Genomic DNA, 25,604 nt, shown 5'->3' with positions numbered 1-25,604 from the left:
CACTTCAATTGTAGTATTTAGGCTCCGTTTGGTGCGTTGGATAGGATAGTATAGTTTTAGGACAATGAATTGGAATATATATAGGAAAGTATAGGGTTCGATTTTAGTGTAATCTAATCCCATCCTTAGTGTTGTGTTATTAGAATAAGAGCATTTTTGTAAGCTTTTTGAAATTTAGGGTTAATTTGTAATTTTTCAAAAATTAGGGGGTAAAAATCTAATTTTTTAAAATATTTCACATGTACAAAAATTGCAATTTGACTCCTCAATTTTTAAAAAATTACAACTAGACCCTAAATTTTATAAAAAATTACAAATAGATCCCTAGTGTCTTGCATTAGTCAAAAGTTATCTCATACTTCAGTAGGAGATAGTAACATCCTCTTGTAAGGTGATTTAATAATGAACTAGATAATAGTTTATCCAATTCAGTCTTTTAAAAATGTGCACCAATACAATATTAAAATTTAGTCCTATTCAGTCCTCCCTAAACCTGTGCACCAAACAGTAAAAATGTAATAATAACTATGTGATACTTTAGCTACTTTCAAGCCTACCCTATTAGCCCAAGGCACGCACAAACACATGTCGCTCATGCGTGCACTTATTGCAATAAAGTTGCGTTTAAGATTTGCACTTGCACACGCTTAATAATAAAACATATAGTATCCAAGGTTTGGCAGAAACATTTGACCAACTTGATATTGATGATTAAGATATGAAAAAGATTGTTTATTCATTCCCATTTGAAATAATTAATTACAGGCAAAGAACATAGTTTCTGTCATGGTATGTACAAATTACTCTTATCAACATCCCAAAAGTGAATCAATTATGCAAACAGGATTTTACCTGTTTATCATTATTAGGCATGCTGAAAGCTGAAAGGGTTGAAATGTTCATCAAGTAAGAAACAAACTAGAAGGTCCGAACGACATTTTCTTAATGATGTGGAGACGAAATTGACACCCACGAAGGAAGCAGCGTTTATCCACCAAATATCTAATTCTATGTGTGGTAAAAGGTCATATATATTTAATTAGCACGAAAAAAAATCATATAAAGTAATATTTTCTTAATGATGTGGAGACGAAATTGACACCCACGAAGGAAGCAGCGTTCATCCACCAAATATCTAATTCTATGTGTGGTAAAAGGTCATATATATTTAATTAGCACGAAAAAAAATCATATAAAGTAATAACTTCCTAATGATTTAACCATCAAGTAAAATAAATCTGTATTCCAGTTTCCAGCACATCTTAACAAGAAGGGAAAACGTACATAAAAAGGAGTTAAACAGTTATTCTATAAAATTAAAAGAGTAATTGGCGCATATACTCTTTAAACACTTTAGTTGATAACAGTTTAGTCCTTATTTTATTAATTTTGACAAAATACTTTCTCCTCTTGAATTATGAGACGTTTGGTTCATGGATTAGAATCATGTGATTAGAATTATTTTTGATTTATGTGTATTTTTTGTAAGAAAAAATACTGTAGCGAACCACAAACTATGTGTGATTAGAATTATTTTTGATTTATGTGTATTTTTTGTAAGAAAAAATATTGTAACGAACCACAAACTATAATTCGAATCAGGAAACGAATCTAGGTACCAAACATCCCCTTAATTAAGTGCAATTGACACCCTTCTAACAGATTTCGTCAAGTTTTTAACAGATTTTTGCATGTGAATCACGTGTGATTCACTTTTCCTCTAAACAGATCAAAATGCCCTCAACCCATATTTTTAACTACCACTATCTGTAGGCTCAGTGTTGCTGAGGTGTACGACAAAAATAATAAGGTGAAAATGGGCTGGGTTGCACCAAATCGAAGCCTTCTCATCTTCTACTCTCCAAAATGGATGACCTATCTCTGCAATTAGGATTTTCTTTTGGAATTTCTGTTAAAATATATAGAAAAAAAAAAAGCAATACAATCACATGTTCTTTCTATTTGCATTTATTAAAAACAAACGGATGAAAAACTATATAACCACACTCAACTCTTTTTTTCACTACTACAACTTAGAGATAAGACAACGATTAAAAACCATCGTTAAAAGATTTAACGATAGTTTATCAAACTATCGCCATATCCAGAGTTATTAAATGTCTAAGACATAGGATGAAGGTCGCACATGAAACACTGTAAGGTTCCAAAAAACGCACATTACACGACGGGTTTTAAAAAAATTGCCGCATAATGTGGCATATTTAACAACGGATTTTAAAAAAATTGTCATCTAATGTGCCTAAGAAACATTAAAAACCGTTGAAAGTCTTAAAAAACCTAAATTAAATATTCTTTGTTCAAACAACATCCTCATCAAAAGATTACTCACAACACAAATTTTGTAACGACGACACAAACTAAAAAGTTCAAAGAAACTTATTATTAATCCTCCTCACTTATCTAAATTAAATATTCTTAACAGGACTTAACAAAGTTTCTCTATAAAATAATACTACCAAAAAAAGCTTATAATACGATGTATAAATCTAAACAAACAACCTTTATTACAAAAACAAATCTTTTGAGAATTTTTAAATTACTCGGATTCCGGTAGTTATAATGGTATGATGCAACAACGGCGACAAGGGGCATGGTCATCTGTGTTTTGGCGGCAGCGCGATGACGACATCTATGGTTTAGAGAGTGAAAAGTTTGAGGAAGAGATGAAGGGCATTTGGGAGGAACAACTTCAAGGTTTGAGAGGCGAATGAATTAGAGAAAGGAAACACTGTTTTCAAGAGAATCTCACCACCTTGCATATCAATACTCTATGGGAGTGTAAATCCGCTCTAACGGATGTGCCGTTCCACGCGCAGCCACCATCACAAGAAAGCTGACGTCGAGAGGAGTCCAAAGACGCAAAGCCCGACGACACACCCGGAGGCACTGTCAGAGCTCCAGCTAAATACTGAAGCTTTCTTTCTTTCTCTGAGCCTCTCTCACTAACTCTCATTCTCTTATTAATGTGTATTACTTTAGGATACGATATAAATTATGTTATATGTTCATAATTAGAGTTGCAAGTTTGGGCTAAGCTACGGGCCAATCTGAGACCCGACATTATTAGCTCGGCTCCCAACCCGGCCGGGCCTAAACCTCCGGCCCAGTGGGGCCTATGTTTATAGCACGAAAACTTATTCAGGTGAGCATAGCTTGGCCCGAACATACTTTCTAAAAAATATATATTAAAAAACTTTTATAAAATTTCAGAGCGACCAGGCCCGGTCCTAAGGTCATCGGGCTTTAGGGTCGGGATAGGCCTACCCTTCATTTTTTGGGCGGCCCAAACTTTCACCTCTATTCTTCATAGAGTCTCTGCATATGATGCCAAATTTTACCGGCAGTTGTTGAAGCACAACAGAAAAGAGATAACTGAAATCCCAAAAAAGAGCAACCTTTCAGAAGTAGGAGAAACCATTTAAATTACCATTTGCTTCCACGAGTGCAAAAGCTGCTTTTCAAGACTCTTTTTCAAGTTTTGAAATTAGGTACAAGCATTTTGCAGGCAAACACACAAGTATACTAGGATGTGCAACTGGCAAGTTGACAAACACCCAGAAAACACTGAAAGAGAAGTACGCGTAATAAAAGAGCCAAAGCCCAACGGCTATATTGAACAAGGGGCAAGTTTAATTTTAAAGCATGCACTTGCTAGCTTAGAGATTTCCAACAATATAAGAAGAACGCCTATTTCCGGTATTATGTTTATTAGAAAGCAGCAAAAATTCTTCACCTATAATATGGACTATAAGACAGGCAAAATACAAACACATACAAGGTCAGCTCATTATATATATATATATATCCAACTCTGTGATTTTTCACTTTAACGGTAAAAGTATAAGCTTCAAACTAACCCATAAGTAACGCAGGACAGAACACAGATAGAGCACTCATAGACTCTATAAACCCTTGCTACCGGGAAGGTCGATCCATTGCAATTGGACTTCTACTTCACCGCATTCAACGTTTCTCAATCTGAGGCAGAGATCTTGGATGACCTTGCCTTCATTCCACATGATGCTGCTTTCTTCAACCAAACAGTTTTGCCTGCTTGGTTGTATTCTTGTTATTATAGTGCCGCTTGGAAGGCCTTCCAAGTTCATCTTCAGAGCCTCTATATACGCTTTTATGTCGAATTCTGCATCTCCCATTTTGTCATCCATGCTAAACGTGTCGTGATCGTACACGGTCTGTAACGCATAGAAATAAAACAATTCTCATTCTTAACCGCATGATAGTTCCTTGAAGGTCTATGAAGTAAGTCAATAACATAATCTAATAGATGCATTAACTGCACTTGATTCAATATGTCCATCTTTGGCTCCCTATTCAACTAATATCTTGAAGCGGCGAAAATCTTAATTCGACAAACAAACTTTTTTGCATTCTTAACTCTGACTCCATAATTTAACCAAATCCTTTTTTTTTTTTTTTTTTTTAACAAACTACATCTTTATGTGAAAAAGACAGTTTAGAGAAATTTGTTTAAACGTAAGCAGTATAAAAGCTATACAGCTTAACCATACCAACATGAAACGAACTATTTTGTGAAAATACTTCCAATAGAGAGATACAGCATTGCTGCAAGGAAAATAGACAAACAAAATATACCAAATACAAATGCAAGAGTACAAGTAGGGCGCTAAATTTTAAAGTCTATAAGCAAACATTTCATCAGATCTAGAATCATAAGAAGAAATTTGACACTAAACTGTCTTATGATATAACTAACAACTCATAACCAGAAAAAAATATTTACATCATCACAAACAACAGTCTTTCTATTGTATTTTCAGAATAATGTACTAGTACAAGGAAGTCTGGAAGAGGAACATTGTTATAACCCTTGGGTAAAACTTATCCCCAAAAACTAGCTTGTAGGGAGAGGGTGCCCAAGTGATTATAAACCCACATGCTAAGTCCATATTTTAACAATGTGAGACTCAACCAAGATCCTAACATAATATTGATATGAATATCTATCATTAATTTGAATAGGCCCATTGTTGCTTCTTCTCTTTTTTCTTTTAATTTTAAATTTTTGGCAGTTGGATCTTAAATATCGATCATGACAGTAAGAGAATCGCTTACCAGCTTGACTGGAAGTTTAGGGTCTGTGACAGAAAGAGTTAGATCTTCATTCCACTCAGGGTTGACATCCTTTTTTATCACACGTGTCTTCAGTTTCTGCATCAAAGGTTTACATTCAATTAGAAAAGGCAGAACAAAAAGGAACTGCCTAATACTTTTTTTTTTTTGACTAATTGTTAAAAAAACAAAAACAAACAAACAAAGGAATCAAATTGAAGAAATGAAGAACTACATTTCTGTCCCTATTTTGCAACGCCGTGAAATACCTCACAATCAACAATTCTAACTCCAAATTTCTCAGACAATGATATAAAAAACTAGTAAAAACTTTTTGGTGAAAAACACCACATGCCCATGAAGGAATTTTATGTTTTATCCAAAAACAACAAACATCAACATATATACATTCCATTTTAGATATATAGACACACACCAATACTTATTGCAATATCTTTTATGAAAATTTATTTAGCAATAAGAATGAATGAATTATACATTAGGGGGGGAAAAGTCAACTTTTAAACAACAAAATCGAACAAGAAAACTGAAAAAAAAAAAAAAAAAGAACTACAATGAGAAGAAGGGACAGGCATTATCACTCTGTTTAACTTGAAAAATACTTCAATAAAAAAAAAAGAAATGGTGATAAATTAATTTGTTAATGCCAAGCCCGAATAGTATTAAGAAAATGGCAAAAGAGAAACCTGTTTGCCCATCTTGACGACGACATAAGGATCGCTGCTACGGACGTCTCGAACGGCGAGATTGATGCCGCGTTTAACACGGATTCTGAGGAGCCCCAGAAGATTGTCCATCAGAGAAGACGATGACGACGACGCTCTTCCTCCGCGGTTTGGTGTCGTTGGCGAATCCGTCATCCCCTCTTCTCTCTCCTCCTTTTTATACTCCCCCTCCCTCTCTCTCTCTCTTGCTCTTTCCCCCTCTTTATTTTATTTTACTTTATTTATTTATTTTATCTTATGAAATAAAAAACCAACAAACAAACCGTCCACCCCCAAAATGCACTGCACGTCAGTTCTTTGCATGAATACGAAACAAAACAAGATTATCAAAAATGTCATTGAAACAGCAGACAATAAAAAGGTGCCAATCAAATTTAAGGTATAAATATTCTCAAAACGCGGAGAGAACGAAAAGAAAAAGGGAAAAGTAAATCCAAATTGACAATTTGTACTACGTTTATTTTATAAATGTTGACTTTTATAAACGTTAATTAATGATTTGTATTCCTTAGTTTCAAGTGTCGCGATGATATCTAGAAATATGAAATCTACAAAAACAAAATGAAGCATAGATATCAACCACCGGTAATTATTATTATTATTTTTTTAATCCTCCCTAGAATTCGTCGATCAAATGTGATGCTCTTCGTATATTGATTGACTCTTTAAGAATGTGTTTGGTTAGAGGATTCATGTCATAATTTAAATTATGATTCATAATTTATTACAGTATTTTTTCTCATAAAAAATACACATAAATAAAAAATAATTCTGAATCATAATTCTGAATTTATAAACTAAACGTTCACTAAATACCAATAAAAACAAACGACAATCATCTTGGCCCACAACGCTTTCAATGTCCAAATAAACTTACCTGAGTTTTGTAAGTTTGTGGGTGGTGTGTCCTTTATTATTGTTACTCTTTTTTTTTTCTTGCTTCTTTGGGGGTGAATTGAAATGAAAGAGAGCGTTGGGGAGAGAGGTTGTTTTGTCCGAAAGAGTTTGAAGATTTGTAGCGAAGGGTAAAAGGCAAGCGAAAAGCGCGGTTGGGAAAGTGGAGAAATCATTGGAAGCGATATGTTTGAGGTTATTTTGTGGATCTCCCAAGTCCTCACGTCGTTAAGCCGCGAATGACGCGTTAAACGTGGACCCCATTTTTGTTCTCGAAGTGGGACGGAGGTCTGACCAATTATATCATCTTTTTATTTTTTTTAACAGCATCTTTTATTATTTTTTGAGTTATTTTTAGTTTTATTCGGAAAATAGACCCTGCATTTTGGAAATCTTATGGTACATTTAGTTGCCGTGTTTTGATTTGAATTATAATTTATAGTTCGTTATAATATTTTTTTACACAAAAAATATATATAAATTGAAAATAATTTTGAATTATTATTCTAAATCTATGAACTAAACGTCACATTAATTTAACCTAACTAGCAAAAGAAAAAAAGAAAAAAAAGAAGAAAAAGGATAACATAATTTGACCTTAAAATACCAAAAATACCCTTTCAAACAAAGAAAGAAAAAACTGAAAAAAAAATTCTAAATTTTAAGAGATTCTTTATGGTGGAACCCCACAAAGTGCTCCACCGGTGTAGTACTATTTTTTTAATCATTAAATTAATTTTTTAATAGTCATATATGTATATATTTGTATTAAAAATTTATAATATGTCGTACATAATTACAAGCTCTTACTGTAGATCTGACCTTTAAAAAAATAATTCAACAGTAAAAAAACAGTACTCTACTGGTAAAGCACTTTTTAGAATTCCACCATAAAAGGATCCTTAAGGCAATAGAAAGACAAAACATTTACTTTTTCTTGTTTTTAAACATTATTTTTAGAATTTTATTTTGTGTTTTTCTTTAACAATCTTCATTCCACTCAAGGTAGACATCCTTTTTTACTCGTTTCGGAGCATCCCAGGCTTCGTTTTGGAGCATCCAAGGCCTTCTAAAAATTCTGTAGGATGTCATTGTGATTAAGTTAAATCAATAAAGCCTTAACTGTAATTATCAAAAGTTGGGGATGTCATTATGTTTTTCTTTCAATTAAAAAAAAAAAAACATAAGTTTAACCGAACCTAATTACAACCTAAATGAATTAGTACCTAAATCCAGCGTAGAGCTTCAAAAATTAAATAAATAATCCCAAATATATTAACTAAATTAATTATGCACATTCATGCAAACAACACATGGAAGTCGCCGGCTAGAGCCCATACTCTAGTAGGTTGAAGACATATGATCTCCTCCTTTCTTTAGACATAGAAAAGAACACTCTCAACAAATCATGTTTTGTAGCCAAGATGTTTGTCGCTCGAAAGACTTGCAATTCAGTTAGGCCTTGTATTTTCGTCAACTCATTGTCTAGTTTAGCTTGCATAGTGGCCACCTCTTTATCATTTGACCAAACGTTGTCTAACTTTTGTGCCATTGTCGCTATAGAAGCAGCCATACTCCCAAAACTCTTACCCATCTCCTCCACAACCCTAATTCTAACTCTACATTTACGATTTGAGACACTTGGACTATTTTCTGCCGATTTACGCCGCCGGCTACTTGGTTGTTGAGTAAATGACACCTCATAGTCTCCTGAGCCATCAACTTGGGTCTCCGCATTCACATCGGCAACAGGATTTGACTGCAAATCTACAATGTCCAAATCTTCTTGGTCCGCATCCTCTCTTTGTATGTCATCCCTGTCGATAGAACTGCGTACATTGGCACCACTAGCTCGCTCCTTACAATAGATCTCCTTCAATGTTTCATAGTGCAGAAATGGTTTACCATACAGTCCATTTGCTTCCCTGTGGCTCTACAAGTCAAGCACATCATAAACCTTTGAGAGATAAATCGATGAACGCATATACTGAATACCAGAACAAGATACGTGCAGATTTACCTTCACCCATTCGTTATAAACACGTTTATCACATATTAACATCATCTGTTTATCGTTCCAACCAAAGCCTCTATGAGATAACATCTCAGATAAGGCAAAATATTTTGACTTCAACGTTTTGATCCGCGATTCAATGTGGGGTGAGGCCTTTAATCCACAACCAGGTAACTTCCCTTCCATCATTGTCTCCAGTTGAATTGCGTACCCATTCTTGAAGCCAGAATCACCCCGCCACTTGCTGCTTTGATATAGTTCATGCAATGATTCAAGCAATGCAGCGTCCTCATCCATTGTCCAAAAATGTTTATTCTTGCCTCTTCCTCTTTCTATGGTCTCTGTATTAGTCTGCATCCTACACGACTGAACAAGAAAGACCATAAACAAACAAACAATCTGAGCCTCACTCTGTAATACAAGCATCAATCCAAGATCTCCACGTTATCCCATTGAAAAAGAAAACAAGTAAAATTTGAAAACAAAATTTGAAATTCCAAGCCCATGGTAAATATGGTGGAAATTGAATTTACAGAAGATGCGGCTTTGGCTCAGAAATGAAAGGAATGCAAACATATAAATTACAAGTACACAAACCTGCAGATCTTTCATAAGCATCAAATGTCAAAATTATTGTTGCCCACGACAAGGCTTAGTTAACAAAAAACAATAAAAAGTAAAAACACTTTTTTAACTTGGTCATAAACTTGCTAGTTGCTATGGAAACTTTTTTCTTTTTTTTTCATTTTGTTATTTTTTAATGCAGCACACAAAAATCAACAATAAGCAAGTCAATTTGAACATTTGTCTCCTCCAACAGAACACTCTCGCACAGACCAATTGAGTATCTAAATCAACATCTTGTAAACCACATAACAAACCAACCAAACATGTATAGTTTATATAAGAAATGTTGAGAGAACTTGGCTTGTACATTTAATTTCTCTGTTAGTATTTGTTATCCTTTACTTAATTGTATAGTCAGTTAGCATCGTACAGAAGTGTACAGGTAACAGCCTGATTCCTCACCGTACTGCAACTGATTCTCAAGGCTATATAACTAATTTTTAGCTCTGGGCTCAGTAACTTGCTGAGCCTTTCACACATTCCTTGTGCCTCTCGTCTTCTCTCTAAAATTTTCTCAAACTTATACCTTCTAAAACTTTAGAAACAATATCAAAACTGTACAGAAAACCAAAATTAATAGTAAACAAATTAAAATCTCATTTACAACATGAATAAAAAGAAGATCAAAACTATAGAGAAACCCAAAATCCATTGGCTTCAATTTGATAAGCTAGTAAGCTACTCACTGTTCTAAAAGATGGACCCTACAAAAGAGAGAAGAAATCGAATCTAGGTCTGTAAGAAATATATTCAAAATCTTCACTCATTATAAAAATTCGTTGTATATCTTCTTTCCTATTCCCTACCGGTCAACCAATCTGTAATTTGCAAGTGAACTTCCTGAGCTCTAATGTACCAATCCAACACGGTTCATTAAATTCCCAATTGTAAACTAAAATGAAATTGATCACTAGAAAAAGCAATTTGATTGAACTATTTCTATTAAAAATATTTAAGAACATAGAAAGAAAAAAAAATGAAAACAGGGCCCACTATTGGATATTTTCCTATTCACTCAAAAATATGATTTAGAAAAATAAATAAAAATAAATAAACTTAGGTCCTGTTTGATAATGCTGTAGGTTTAGAAGAATTGTTGTCAACAATGGTAAAGGGAAAAGCAGCTGTGACAAAAAGAAGATGAGTGTTTGGTTAACTGTAATTCTAAGAACTGTAATTCTAAGTGTTGTTGGCTCCAAAAGCAATATAATAGTGTTTGGTTATTAATTTTTTTAGCAATAATCAAAATATATACATATATATTTTTTAAAATTTTATGAAAGAAATGTCCTTCAAAAAAAATTTTATGAAATAAATGCTTGCTTAATTTTGAGGAGAAAAAAATCAGCATATATTTGTTCGCCACTTTCTCACTAAGATAAGAGCAATAATAATTAATGTTTTCATTTTTTTCATAAAAAAAAAATTATTTACATCAAAACCAAGTATTGATGTATAAATCGCAAATAATACCCAGTTTTGGGGTCCAATATTACTTTGCCTTGTCGTATTTTACCGTCCATTTGGGGGCCCTAAGGCTTTTTCTTTTCTCATTTATCATCTAAACCAGCATATTAGTAAGTAAATAAAAGATTATAAAAGAAAAGAAAAGGAAAAACAATAGAACAGTAAGCAAACAATCATATGATCTGATAAATTGATATATAAGTCGATCATCATAACAAATAAGAAAAAAATGGATCAAGATTGATTCATTTGCACATTAATTGAACTGCCAACAAGCAGGACTTTAATGGTTAGGGAAGGATTATCGGGGCCAAATAGTAATACGGTTCATGTAATGGACAATTAGTTTTGTTTTGTTATTGTTTTTCCCTTGCTAAACTTGCTCGCATCATTGAAAAGCTCACGAATCAGATCAAAAGTGAATCAACGGGGAAATAAAAATAGCAAAGTACCCATACAAAAAGATAGAAAACGAACAGGAAAAAAAAAAAAAAAAAAAACAGATGAGAACAAGAGAGAGATAGAAAGAGAAAACATGAAAACTGATCATAGAACCAGCACCTTGACAAAACAAGACCCAAATCAAAAATCAAACCAAAACCCAAAAGAATATGGGGAAATAATCCAATTCTAATAGATAAACCACAATCGAAATCCAAAAGAAAATGAAGAATGACGCAATCGCATCGTACCTGAAGTTTCGGGCAAAACTCTCCGATTTCTGAAATACTGCTGGCGAGAACGAGATAGGGATTAGGGCTTTTGGTGGAGAGTGAAACAAAAATGTTAAGAGTTAAGGGACACGGTTAGTCATTTTAAAATTTTCATTTTCTATTTTGTATATGGGTATTTGTGGTATTACAAAAAATTATTGATGCCTCAAAGGTTTGATTCCTATTTGAGATTTCCCGTTTTCGGAAAAAGGAAAATTGGTTGGGACTGCAAGGAATCAACTCTACTATTGTAAGACTATTATGCTAATAATGGAATGAGAAAAGAAAGGAATCCCTTTCCAGGGGGCTGCCACCAGAGAGAGGAACGGGAATCCCATTACTCCTAAAAAAATGATGGGTGCGTTTGGAATTGGTTCTAAAATAATTTTATTTTCTATATAAAAATAAAAATAAAAACGTTTTCATTTTCATTTTAGAATTATTTCTAAAAATGCGTTTGGTAGTTTTATTCAGCGATTGATTTCAATTTAAAAAAAAAAAACTGAAACTGCGTTTGGTGGTTTAATTTTTAAAAACATGTAATAATATTTAAAATAATAATATATTAAATAAATAATATTATTAAATATATTAAGTAATAATATATTAAATAAATAATATTATTAAATATATTAAGTAATAATATATTAAATAAATATATTGAATAAACATCATTATATAAGACAAAAACGATTTCAGAAAAAAGAGAGAAGAAAATGAAAAAAAAAAAATGAAATCCGTTTTTCAGAAAACGAAAACGAGAAATTGAAAATACATTTTTTTCGTTTTTAATTTTTCACAAAAGACAAAAACGGTTTTGTTTTTGTTTTTAAAAAACTTTTAGGCCAAACGCATTTTATGTTTCCGTTTTCATTTTTTAGTCTTGAAAAATGTGAAAAATAGAAATGAAAACAGAAACAAACAAGGGCAAAGTTTTTGGTTCATTAAAAAAAAAAAGTTGGGTGTCACAATACATCGGCGAGGTCATCGAGCACGCTTCTTCCTAATCTGCAAAGGCCAGGAGGAGGATACACGTTCATGTACGAGGTGGAGTCGAGGTCTGGTGGGCTGAAGAGAGAAAAGGAAAACGAGGAGAAAATGAAAATAAGTTTTTTTCGTTTTCAGATTTTCAGAAAACGACAAAAACGGTTTTGTTTTTGTTTTGTAAAATTTTTTTCACCAAACGCGTTTTTTATACACGTTTTCAGTTTTTAACCTCGAAAAATGTAAAAAATGAAAACGGAAACAGAAATAAACAGGGCCGATATTTCACGTGTTCGGTTTCTGTGAATTTTGAACAATAATATAGGTTAAAATCTCTTCATGTAATGAATACCTCTCATCGATTTTAGGCATATTTGAGCAAAGATTGAGAGATTTTTCCACCACAATCATCATACTTACCTACGCGTAATCAGAATGGGCATGAATCGAAGTTGGCTAGATTTGAAGTGGATATGATTTGGAATAAGGAATCGGAGTCGAAATAATTTATTTACTTAGTGATAGGATTTAGAATCAAAATGACTCCAAATCTCATTCATGTATTTACTTACACCCATAATCAGAAGGAATATACCCCTTAAATCAATTTTATATTTTTAATTTAAAAAATAAATTGAGCACTTATTATATTAAAATTAATCATAATTAAAATATTTAATATAATTAAAATACTTAGTGTAATAATAGGGTAATAATAATAAATATAAATTGTACAATTATTTAAAATATAAAAATAACTCCTTAAATTTTAAATAAAATATATAAAAATATAAAATAGTGTTAAACATTAAAATATATGATTAATTTATTAAACAAATAAATTACATATTTATTATATTCAAGTGAACAATAATTAGGCTAATATTATAACATTAGGTAAATAAAATAATAAATATATGTTTTAATTATTATTTTTTGAATTTTATTTTGAATTTTATATTTATAAGTAAAATAGGGGTATGATAGTAATTTAATGTTAACATTAAGAATGAGAGCTTCAATTCCAAGGGGGGCATAAGAGTGTTAATCTCATTTCTCAATCCTAAATTTGAGTAGAGCCTACCAATTTTACTCCTATTTCACAATAAAAAAGAGCAAATAAATATAGAGATCGGCTCTCATTCTCTACTCTCATTCTTCAATCTTAATAGTAAATCATGTTTTTACCTGGACTACCCGTACTCCCAAAAGTACCGTAGCACAGAAAGAGCATAAAAATATGCTATTTACTTTAATTAAGATAAGAAAAAATACTATTTGCTGCATTTTGTCATTTTATATTTACCTACATAATCTTGAGCACTTATGCGAAGTTTCAACTAGTCTTTAATAATGGAAAAAAATATTAGTTTTAGGAGAGGCTTTTTGTTATTATTTTAATAACGTGAAGAAAAGGTATAATTATATGCAATAGAGTCTATAAAGTTTTACTGGGATATCTTTAGCCAGTAGTGGAGGGAGGTGGGGTTAGGGGTAGGACCGGTAAAATAAGTCATGACACGGCAGCACGACTCGAAAATAACACGAATTTCATGGGTTAGGGTTGAGAAAAAAGATGTTCAGGTTAGAATTGAGTCGACCTGAAATTGACACGAAAAACAAGGGTCAATATCAAGTTGGACCCGCCTAACCCGAATATGACACGAAACTCGTAAAAAACTAAAAAATACATACATTTTTCATTACATATATTTTTATTTTATGATGAACTTATGATATCATGATAGTTATACTCAAAATTTTATACTATTATTTGCTTAATTTCAATTGAAGTTATTGTAATTTAGTGTGACGACCCAATCTAGGAAGGCGTCTCTTAAACTTACTATCATGAAGTAGTTTAAAATACTTTTAATAATTAAAGTGAAATTTACAGATTTTTTTTTTCAAAAGATCATACATTAACTTTTAAATTATAAGTGAAGTCTCGGTCTTCTTAAAACCATACTACATACATATAATTAAAAAGATCTTATTATAGTAAAACATATTGCGGAATAAAAATGCGAGCGGAATTCATTTCTCATTCTCCACACTGCTCGCCTACTGTTGCGCATTGTTCATCATTCACTTTTCATTTGTTGCTTTCCTATAGTATAAATACATCTTAGGAGTGAGTTTATACTTAGTAAGTAGGAATTTAAGTATCGCTAACTAAAAACAAAATACTTAAAGCATAACAGTAATGCATGTACCAATTATGCTCTTTTATGAACTTGACTTATTAATTCTTATGGGCCCGAGTGTTCGCACCGATTACGCGCGATCAGCGGATACAGAGGGTTTGTAAGGTCCCCAACTACACCATGACCATAATTCATTTCATCATTTTTTCCCTGAACATAAGCCCCCCAATCTCGGGAGGTTGGTAAGACACTCAACTTTAATCTGTTCTCATTAATTTCATTAGTGAGCATGTTACATGATATGAAATGATATTATATATTATAGAGCATAAACATGTATATAAGCTATGTATAGATTTCACTTTAAAACTTATTCATACTGTAAGCAAGATTCCTACTTACCTGCTATCAGTCAAGGTTGCGACTATATTATATTACTCGTTAAGGTTAACCTCTACTGCTGTGTTCTATAAAGAAAACCTATTGAGAGTGTGAATTTGACTCATTATAAGCTAAACTATTAGCTTAGTCTATTTAGGAATTCATTCCTATACTTAGAAATATTCCCTTTTTTAAATAGGGATCATTTAACTTCTTTTGCATTACAAGGATCGTTTTAATAAATTCTTATCATATATTTTTCCTTAATTGCCTTTGCTAATCGGTCTTAACTTAAATCAGTTATTTACCATGATTTTTGTGTAAGTTACTATTTCACATTATTTCTTAGATTGGGCCCAAAATTGTATTAAGGCTCATTAATCTCCAACATGTCTACAACGGTCTTTTACACTAGCGTGCCTGACTTAGGCTTGAAAAGTTGCGGGTCTAGTATAGGTGTTGGGCCTGTACTTAGTGTTAAAAATTCTCAATCCAATATTATTTTGAAATCATTAGTAAATCTCATTTTACTGCTAGTAATATCGTCGGATACTAGGAATTGGACCCGTAAGCACTTAGTGATTTTTTTTAGAAGATAACCATAAGTTTGTAACACATTAAAAACTTCTTATTTCGTCTTAATATGATCTAAAAGTTTCGTGTTTCATGAAAAATGAGGTTCAGCCTCAGAATGGGGCTTAAATCTTAAAATAACAAGGGCACAAATATTATTTCACGCAGTTTTTGATAATGTCTCGAAAACACGTCCTAGAGTCAAAATTGTGATTTTTTGCAGTCACGGAGATTTATTCGTAACGTCAAAAAATTTAAAACTAGTGACTCAAAAATCCCAAAATTTCCCTCTAAAGGGTCCAAAAACAGCAAAACAAAAACTAGTTCAAGTTGACAGTTTGGACAGTTTTGATGAATTTCTTGGCAACTTTGGAAAAACGTCTAAAAACATATTTTAGGGGCAGAATCGAGATTTTTTCCAATCAAAAGAAAATGTTCACCACATCAAGATCTACAACTTTTGTGAAACATAATTTTTCTCAATTTGGAATTTAACAACTAAGAATTTTAAGTCAAAGTAGACTAAAAATTTTTATTTGAAAATAAAGCTTACCAACTTAAATTTTTTCCATCATTATCCTCTTAAGGTTAACATGAAAAATTTAGAACTTGTTCCAAACACACAAAACAAAAACCTTAAAACATGAAATACAATTTCGAAACATGGATCTAGCGTTAAAAATCCCATGCATGTGAAGATTTAACCTTTTAATACACATAAAACACAACTTTATAAACAATCTAAACTTTGTTCTTAAAGTTAAGAGATCGAGATAAGTTTTTAAAAGTCTTACCACAAGGCTTAAGAGAGGAAGGATTTTGACCACCAAAATGAGAAAGTCCTACAATACAAAGATTTAAACTTTTTACTCTATAAAAATCTAAACTTGAACATTCTTAAAAAGAAAAGAAAAACTAAGAGATTACCCCTTCAAGATCACTTGTAAAAACTCTACCAAATGCTTATTCTCCTTTTAGTACTTTTGGCTAGTGGGGTTTGAGTGTGGAAAAAGAAAAATTTTGAGAGAGGTGGTGAGAGGGAAGAGGTTGCCCAACACAAGAAAAGAGAGAAAAAGTTGAGAAAGGTTTAATGCACTTAAGTGATCATTTATTTAGACTTAGACTAATCTTGATTAGTCTTTATCCTAATCATTTTAATCTAACTTAGTTAAACTAAACTTTGGCTTAACTCTCACTAAGATAAGCGCCACTTAAAAGGAGAAAAAGAGAAAATGTGGCACCTCAAAAGGCTTTTTAATTCTTCATGTCTCATCATTGTCTCCCACTAAAGTCCTCTTTCATCATATCAAGCTTGTGCTGACAGTGATTTCTGGATCAGTTTTCAGGACAAATGTTTCCAGTGATTTTTAAAACACAGTCCTACACTATATTCGGTAGAAATTAATACCGGTTTAGATTTAAAATCTTGTATATTATTTGAGCTATTTTCTGACTTTTAAAAGATGTCTTAAAATAACTTAAAATCTGAGTTCAACATACGTGTCTTAAACTCTCAGTAAAACATGGTAACCGACAATGTCGATTTTCGAGCCTGGCTTTATGGTTTTTTACTGAAAACGAGACTCACATAACTCTGATTTTTACTAATTGGCAATTAAGGATTTTTTTAAATGTTAGAGTGCTTCTCAGAGTAATGCTAACACTATACAATACTCAGGAATTCTTATGAGTAGAATTACGAGTCATAGTCGAATCAAAAAATTTCTCCTGTCTTAATTTGTGGTGAAGATTATCGACCAAGTCATGACATAAAATTTTATATATAGAATTTTGGAATAATATTATTAACTCCATAAACAAAATATGTCATTATCTAGGAAATCCATGATTTAATTATGTAAATTACACTAATTAACATCAAGATTTTCTCAGTCATTACATTTAGTGTGTTATGAATTTTAAATTATTTCTAATATGTAAAAAGCTAAATAAAAGTATACAATTTTCGTGTCAATTTCGGGTTCACGAGTCAATTTCGTGTCACGGGTCATTTTCGTGTCGTGTCGTGTCAACTCGTAAAGTGGTCTTGTCGTGTTTGTGTTGCGGTTTTTAAAAAATTTCGTATCACGAGTCGTATTCGGGTTGACTGTAAATTTAGAAAGAAACGATCAAAATGCGACACAAACACGACACGTGACATGAATTGCCACCCCTAGCCGGGGGCATGTCAAATTTTAAATATAACCTCACAAAATTCAATCTCAATTATTATTTTTTTTTATCTTTTTCTATTAAATATATTACTTTTACATGTATCTAATTGAATTATTATTTTTTTTCAAATTTACTCCTGTGAAACATTTTTTATTTCAAATTAGTACCCTTTAAAAGACTTTTTCATATAATCTTTATTATATCAAAAGTAAACCTCATAAAAAAATTTTATGATACATATTAAAATAATTTTTGTCAAATGTGCCTCTAATTAAAGATTTTTTTCCTCTTAACGACTATTTTCTCATAAACACATTTTCTCTAATTTGCCTTGTTGATGTAGGTTTTTTTTCCTTCCAATGAGTGCCTATGTACTTAATCAATATTTTGTTGTTTACGGCACTCTCAACTACTATTTTTTTATACATATTAGGTACTTTTAAATGGTTTTTTTAATCTAATTTACACGTTCATAACTAGTTAATAAAAAAAAAAAAAAAAAAAAAAAAAAAAAAAAAAAAAAAAAAGCTAATAGTATTAGGAGTTTACTATGTTAGCGATTTTAATATTTTTACTTTGTGCCTCCTAAAATAAATCCTAACTTCACCACTGCCACCAAATAGTTTCCCTCTGAATTCTGTAAAAAGAAAGGTAAACTCGAAATATTTGTTTTACATGTAAATTTATGCTTATTTTTTCAAAGCCATAATAAGGAAAAACCTAAAAAGAGAAAAATCTTAATAACGCAAAATAATGTATGATGTACGAAAAACAATGTTAGGGAATCTAAAACATAAAGACCATAAAGATTCATGTTATTTTTTCAGCAACACAAGATTTATAGCCATGCATAATTGATGTGCTAATATTAACTTTTGACATTTGAGTAGATAAATCTTTCTTCAGTGTAACACTATTTTTAATATTAAATTTGTCAGAAACTATACTTAATAGAAAATTTTACACCAAGTATACCAAATATTAAATTAGAGCACAAACTAAAAACACGCGTGAAATATATCATTTTTGCATTTTCAGTACTCAAATTAACATTAACATAGACCTTATTTACAACATAATGTGCAATATTTCGCCTTGTGAGTATAAAGGATGAAAATATCAATATTCATGAAAATTATATTAGTACTTAAATTTTGTGGATATATCGACAGAAATATCAATTTTAATAGAAATTGATGTAAAATACAGAAATTCATATAAAAACACTTTATTTTTAAATGAGATTTCAAGAAACTCTAAAATAGCTAATAGTATATAAATTAGATAAGCTTCCTAATCAAAATACCAATTATATGATAAATATGCACAATAAAATGTGATCATAATACCTTAAATATTAAATAAGCATTCATAAATTAAGTAAAATAGCTAAAAGCCAACCTAACCCAAAACACCTTACATTCGTAGTTTCATACAAGAAGATAAATTATCAATACCAAAAGAAGTTTTTATAATTAATTTGAAGGTATCTAAAACACATCATTGATTTAAACAATATTGACGCCTATACATGAAGTTTGAAATAAAAAGGACAAAACTCTTACTTTGTTAAAATTTAAATTATAATTTTTATATATGTTTAAAATTACAAATATTTTCAAAAAATTTACAGATATTTTTATAAAATTTTCACGATATTTAGCCATTTAACACTACACTTTTTATGAAAATGGATATTTTCATGAAACTATCAATATTTAATGAAATTTCCACAGAAAATTTAAGATATTTAGCAGAAAATATACTACATGCTTGTTTGGTTTGAAAGTTCAAACCAGTTAATTTGAATTAAAATTTAAATTTTAAGAAAAAAAAAATACTCTACAAAAACTTTTTAAATTTAAAATTTTTATGATTTTGTATTTTGAACTTTCAAACCAAACATGAACTACATTTCCACAGAAATAACGGTGCAAATGTCCATTTTTCAATCCTTGGTGAGCACTAGGGGTGAAAGTCGGTAGGGTCAGTTTTTGGGCTTATTTTGGGCCAGCCTGCAATCATCGGCCTGAGAAAATGTTGGGCCGCAACAATTAATTAATTTTAGAACCCGTATACCATTCGGTTACCTCGGGTAACCTCGGGTCTTCCAGATTACTTCGGGTAAACCAACTCCAAATTTTAAGTGCGACATTCTTCCTGGCATTCTCTGAATCATCCTAGCACGAAGAGCAAATAAACATCCCAAAGCAAAGCAAAGCTACTAAATAAACTCCATAAATGCTCCTCATGTCGGAATTGCACTAAAATCCCAAGAAACAAACAAACACTCCCGAAACTGCCAAAAATCTGCGTCTGAGCAAAACTCCTCAAAAACCCATTTCAGAAAATCAATGAACCAGAGTAAAGAAAACCCTAATATCCTTTTCTAAATGGTGAACATGGTTGTGAATGGAAAGTGAAGAAAACCCATTAAGCATTCACATTTAAGAAGTGATATGGCCAAGAAAGAAGAGTTCTTTACGGTGGAAAAAGAACACTTTCATTCACTTTAGCGTGTTTCTAGAGAGAGAGAGAGGAGAGAGAGAGAGAGAGAGAGGTAGGTGATATAGGGTTTTTTTTTTTTTTAAAAGTGCATAAGGTTATTTTGGGCTGAGTAGGGTTAAACGAGGTAATGGTCTTGGGCCCACGACCCTACCTGCGGGTTGGGCTGAGGAGAGAGAGAGAGAGAGAGGTAGGTGATATAGGGTTTTTTTTTTTTTTTAAAAGTGCATAAGGTTATTTTGGGCTGAGTAAGGTTAAACGAGGTAATGGTCTTGGGCCCACGACCCTACCTGCGGGTTGGGCTGATTTTAACCTGAAAAAAAACTGGATAGTCTGGTTCGGGGTGATTTCTTTCACCTTAGTGAGCACGAAGGGATTCATTCTTATTCCTGATTGTTGCTTCTCTACCCAAGCGGGCCCTTCAAACTGTCCAAAATGTCCAAAAAGCCCCTGCATGCAAAACCGCTCAATTCCTCTCTTCCCTCTCTCACAACATCGCGCGCTACTTCATTTCGCAACACGGAAGTAACAAATTCCTGGCGCCAAAATGGAGGATCATATTGACAGTGAACCCTGGGAGGCCCTAGATATTGACGACTCTGACACTCCCTTTCTTCGACCTTGCAAGCGCCATAACCAAGACCTTCCTATTCTCTCCCAATCCTCATCTTCTCCTTCTCAGTCTCAGCAGCCCAAGCCCTCCCCTCCCTCGCCGCCGCTCATTCCCGGTCCCGCCGGCGCCGTTCAAGCTGCCATGCACCGGAGAGCCCGTAAGGACTGGTCCTTCGCCGGCGATGAAGATCCGATCCCTACTCAGGAGTACATAAGGAAGGTTCTTGAAAATGGCGATGTCTGTGACGACGACGACGATTTTACCAGTAACCCCTGGCTTTCTGCTTTGGATTTTGTTCAAAGAGAAGGTGTGGATTTTGGACTTTTCTTTCTTGGATCGTCAAATTTTGGTTTTTATTTCTCTAATTTTCGTTTCGCTTCTTCTCTTGTTTTGGTTTGTTTGAGTTAGGTAACATGGCGATTTCTGGAACGCCTCCGAGGTCGATCAAAAAGGGGATTCACACTGACAAAGTGGATTGGGTATTTTACTTTGTTAATTTCTTAATTATTAGTGAAATCGTTCAAATCGAAAATATGAAATCCTTTTGGTTGCTGAGAAATAGTAACAAACAAAAGCTTTTAATTTCCAGAAGCAGAAACTTAGGGATGATAACAAAAACTTCCTATGTGTTTTATTGAAATGCTAAACTCCGCCTCATTATTTATTTATTATTATTATTTTTTAAAGAACTTTACTTGCTCCTTATGTTTTGCAAATGGTGTTACTTCTCCGGAGAGGTCTCGAACATGATTAGGAAATAGAGGATAGTTTTAGCACGATATGCAAAACATTCATATGCTTTGTATAACATAGGGAATGCGCGTAGCATTTCTGAAAATACAGGGTGGAAGACAACAGTAAGATAAAACACACTGAGGTTTTTTTTTTTTTTTAATTACCACAACTAAAACATATAATGGTAATCCACATGGTTGAATTGGAATTGATCAGTGACTTCCCTAGGTTTTCTTGATCTTAATTGACAAATCTATTGATATTTTCCCTTTTATCTGTATACTTGTACAATAATATGGCTTTTGTTCCTAGGTTGTTGCTCTTATCAAGTCTTGTACTCCAAATGGTCTTGGTGATTTGATGGTAACTCTGAAGGTAAACTTATTGGGATATGAACATTAGTAGAGTGTGAATTTCTTTTTCATTATGTAGTTTACTGCATTCATATGGATTGTTGCTTCATGGCTTGGCTGATGACTTAATTTCAGGACCCTTCAGGTACAATGGGTGCTAGCATCCACCGCAAAGTTCTTTTAGATGAAGAGTTTGGGAAGATCATATCCGTTGGTGCTGTTTTAGTACTCAAGAAGGTTTCGTTTTCATTTTATATTCACCATATTTCTATTCATGCCATGAATATCAATGATACCAAACATGGTACACTGAGTAATTATTATTATTATTGTTTTTATTTTTTTCAGGTTGCTGTATTTGCCCCTTCACGCTCTGCGTATTATCTCAATATTACTCTAAACAATGTGGTCAAGGTATTTTGTCTTTTAATATTCATCCTTAATACTGAGGTACTAGCAAAAACTGCTCCACTATTTTCTTTTTCAATCTTGTTTGACTTCTTAGAGATGTAATGCATCACAGGTTATGGTATGGAAATTAAAAAAAAAAAATACAAATCAAATAAAATGCAATAAGATTGGTGATGATTTGTCATGTTTTTTTTATCAAAGAGTTATAGTCCGCAAAGAGACTTGGCAAAGAAAAGATTTATAAGTAACAGTTTGTTTGGTGTTAAAGATTAAACAATGGTTTCTGTGTGAGATAAGGATCTTCACATGTTTTTATTAACTGACTTATAAATTGAAACTAGATGTAAAATTAATATGGAATTCTGAAGAGAAACTAGACAACAGTTTGAAGGCTGGTTGAGTACTGGTATTTGAGGAAGGATATTAAAGTTAATTTCTGTCCTTCACGTGTCCTTGGGGTGGCAAGCTTCCCTCCGTGCGAGTACGAGACTTCTGGTCTTCCAGCTATTGCATGAAACCTCACCTACTTTGTTAGATACATATGTTACTTGCAGGTAACTGCAGTGGAAAAATTCGTAGGAATTCTTCTTTTCAATAGCTGTATACAAAATTGCCAATTCCTTAATTTCTTTAGATCGTGTCAATTTTTATCCACTTCATCTGGTAAAAACCATTCATTATCCTTTTGGAAAATATGTTTGCTTCAAAGCGGGAAAAAGGACTTTACTTCTTCAGTGCGTTCTACTTGTTTGGCTTATTCTACACCCTAATGACAAGATGTGTTCGAAATCCACACAAGACAACTATTGAGCCAAATTTAGGAGGTTATATTCTTTTGATATAAAATTGTGATTAAAACTGAACCTTAGGTCTTTAGTTATGATTGTGAATGGAATGATAGAGAGCAGAGTGAAGCTCTACAAATGCAAAGATGTGATAAAGCACGCAAAAGGGTACACTATCATTCACTCACTTGATAATGATTGTATAGCTAATCATTTTTCTTGACACGTGTTACATTTTTACAGGTCATGTCTAAGGACAGTGGCCCTCCCTCAAAGACGAACTATCCATCTTCATCAGTCAGATGTGCTGCTGAAACTTCAGGTAATTAGTCTGGTGTTGTCCTTCATTTTACTTATTAAGCTTCTTAATTCTTGCAGCAATAGTGATTTGATCTTTTACCAATCTGGTCTCTCTCTCTCTCTCTTTACCTTCCCTGCGTTCTTTTTGTCTATTTGTTTAAATTGAACTGTCTTTCTTAGTTTCTAAGGAAGTCTTTCCCTTCCCTGCGTTCTTTTTGTCTATTTGTTTAAATTGAACTGTCTTTCTTAGTTTCTAAGGAAGAACTTTCTTTTTTGTATATCTGTTTTGAACAAGCTGAGGATACAAACGTATATACAAGTACCAGAAATTTATTCATCTAGCAGCTACTATCTAAGTAGCTATAAATAGATTTTACAAATAATTACAACTAACAACTACTAAAACTCTAGATTCTTCCAACAGTTTCTCTAATTTTTCCCCCCTTATTACAGAACGCTGCAATGCGTCACGTATGCCACAGATAATGGTAACACAGGAGAGAACCGAAGGAATCATGAGTAATCTGAGAAAAAGATCTGAGCGGAGAGGAAGTGTGCATGGTAACAGAGTATTAGAAGGCAACACAATACCAGACATCAGCTGCTTTAGCAACGAGAATTCCAGAAACCCAACTGCCAATACTGAAAAAGAATCTTCATTCAAAAAAATTGCAGTTACAGAGAATACTTGTAGTGACCACGTAATTGTGACAGATAAACAGCCTAACCTTTGGATACCGGCTGAAAGAGATAATTCTTCACATAGCACACAAACCATTAATGCCACAGCAAACCTGGTTGAAGTCTCTGCTGACCAAGAAACTGAAATTGCGAGTGGAACTAAACCACAAACAAAGCTGCCAGTTTCAAGAATCTCACCCCCAGAGTGGACAGATGAGCAGCTGGATGAACTTTTTGTGTTTGACGACTGAGGCAATGAAAGATTCTACTATTGCGACGATTGTAATGCATATGTTCATAGGACCTATAAACGCTTACTTTCGTTTGCAAAATTGTTTTGAAAAGTTTTTTGCTCTATTATTGTAAATATGGCAGCAAAATTTTGTTCTATTAAAGATATTCTTCCTTTTTTTTTTTTTTTTTTTTTTTTGTCTTTTTCAATCGTGCTGGACGATTGTAATGCATATGTTCATAGGACCTATAAACGCTTACTTTCGTTTGCAAAATTGTTTTGAAAAGTTTTTTGCTCTATTATTGTAAATATGGCAGCAAAATTTTGTTCTATTAAAGATATTCTTCCTTTTTTTTTTTTTTTTTCTTTTGTCATTTTCAATCGTGCTGGTGTTACCAGGTTGATACATCACAAAAAGCTGGAGTCTGCCGTGAAAATTTTAGGCCGTGTTTGGAATTGTTCCCGTTTTTTGAGAAAAAATAAAAATGTTTTAAAACAACTTTTAGCGCAATAAAGACAAAAAACGGAAATGAAAACGATTTTTTAGTTTAGTGTAAAATGAGAGAAATAAAAAATGATTTTTAGTTGTTTTTTATTTTTTATTTTTGTTTTTTTCTCTCTTGAGCAAAGAGAAAGAGAGAGACATTAATGAGTTTTTTTATACTAAAATAATTTTTTGATAAAACTATCAAACGTATTTTTAAAAATAATTTCTGTTTGAGATTGAAAACGTTTTCATTTTTATTTTTATATAAGAAATAAAATTATTTTAAAACGAATTCCAAACGCATTTTTAATGATGTCAACCCAGTGTGCCCTATTCAATTTATACTCCAATCAGAACTCGGAAACATACCACTTTTACGTAGCAAGCCAAAAGACCCAAATAGGGTCGTTCTCTTCTCACATTTTCTTCTCTCCCTCTCTTCTCTGCAACTCAGACACTGCCCCTTTCTGTCGGGCCGCAACTCCCATTTTACTTTTTTCCTCTTATTATCTTATACCATTTTTCCTCGTGTGTTTTTAATTTTTTTTTCCTTTGTAATATTGTATGTATTTTATTGAAATGTTTTTTTTTATAACTTGTTGAAATAATTTTTTCCAGTGTGTCCTTATTTAAATATCTTTTTTCTTTTCAAATGTACTCCTTAATTAG

The 25,604-nt window shown here is 32.5% G+C and overlaps 3 protein-coding genes across 4 annotated transcripts; 1 reads left to right on the top strand and 2 right to left on the bottom strand.

The window, feature by feature from the left end:
* Window positions 1-1,808: 1,808 nt before the first annotated feature.
* LOC21400368 (protein C2-DOMAIN ABA-RELATED 4) lies at window positions 1,809-6,057 on the bottom strand. Of its 2 annotated transcripts, XM_024166392.1 has the most exons (4): window positions 5,820-6,057; window positions 5,116-5,211; window positions 3,879-4,214; window positions 1,809-1,909 (listed from the first exon to the last, which is right to left on the bottom strand). In XM_024166392.1, the coding sequence occupies exons 1-3, from the start codon at window positions 5,991-5,993 to the stop codon at window positions 3,924-3,926; spliced, it is 561 nt and encodes a 186-aa protein (XP_024022160.1). In that variant the 5' UTR covers window positions 5,994-6,057; the 3' UTR covers window positions 1,809-1,909; window positions 3,879-3,923. The 2 variants fall into 2 exon arrangements, with proteins under 2 accessions (XP_024022160.1, XP_010097555.1); XM_010099253.2 differs by lacking the exon at window positions 1,809-1,909 and having other exon boundaries at window positions 3,500-4,214.
* Window positions 6,058-7,897: 1,840 nt separating this feature from the next.
* LOC21400367 lies at window positions 7,898-11,627 on the bottom strand. The gene is made up of 3 exons (XM_024166399.1): window positions 11,553-11,627; window positions 8,773-9,132; window positions 7,898-8,685 (listed from the first exon to the last, which is right to left on the bottom strand). Exons 2-3 carry the CDS (start codon window positions 9,121-9,123, stop codon window positions 8,080-8,082), a joined length of 957 nt encoding a protein of 318 aa, XP_024022167.1. The 5' UTR covers window positions 9,124-9,132; window positions 11,553-11,627; the 3' UTR covers window positions 7,898-8,079.
* Window positions 11,628-20,852: 9,225 nt separating this feature from the next.
* Window positions 20,853-24,514, top strand: LOC21400366 (uncharacterized protein C17orf53 homolog). The gene is made up of 7 exons (XM_024166400.1): window positions 20,853-21,258; window positions 21,360-21,430; window positions 21,999-22,061; window positions 22,175-22,276; window positions 22,388-22,453; window positions 23,479-23,557; window positions 23,989-24,514. The coding sequence occupies exons 1-7, from the start codon at window positions 20,886-20,888 to the stop codon at window positions 24,465-24,467; spliced, it is 1,233 nt and encodes a 410-aa protein (XP_024022168.1). The 5' UTR covers window positions 20,853-20,885; the 3' UTR covers window positions 24,468-24,514.
* Window positions 24,515-25,604: the final 1,090 nt, after the last annotated feature.

This window comes from Morus notabilis, unplaced genomic scaffold (assembly GCF_000414095.1).
Source record: "Morus notabilis unplaced genomic scaffold, ASM41409v2 Scaffold884, whole genome shotgun sequence".
Lineage (NCBI taxonomy): Eukaryota > Viridiplantae > Streptophyta > Magnoliopsida > Rosales > Moraceae > Morus > Morus notabilis.
The sequence above is the reverse complement of the archived record's forward strand: the minus strand, read 5'-3'. Positions and strand labels throughout refer to the sequence as shown.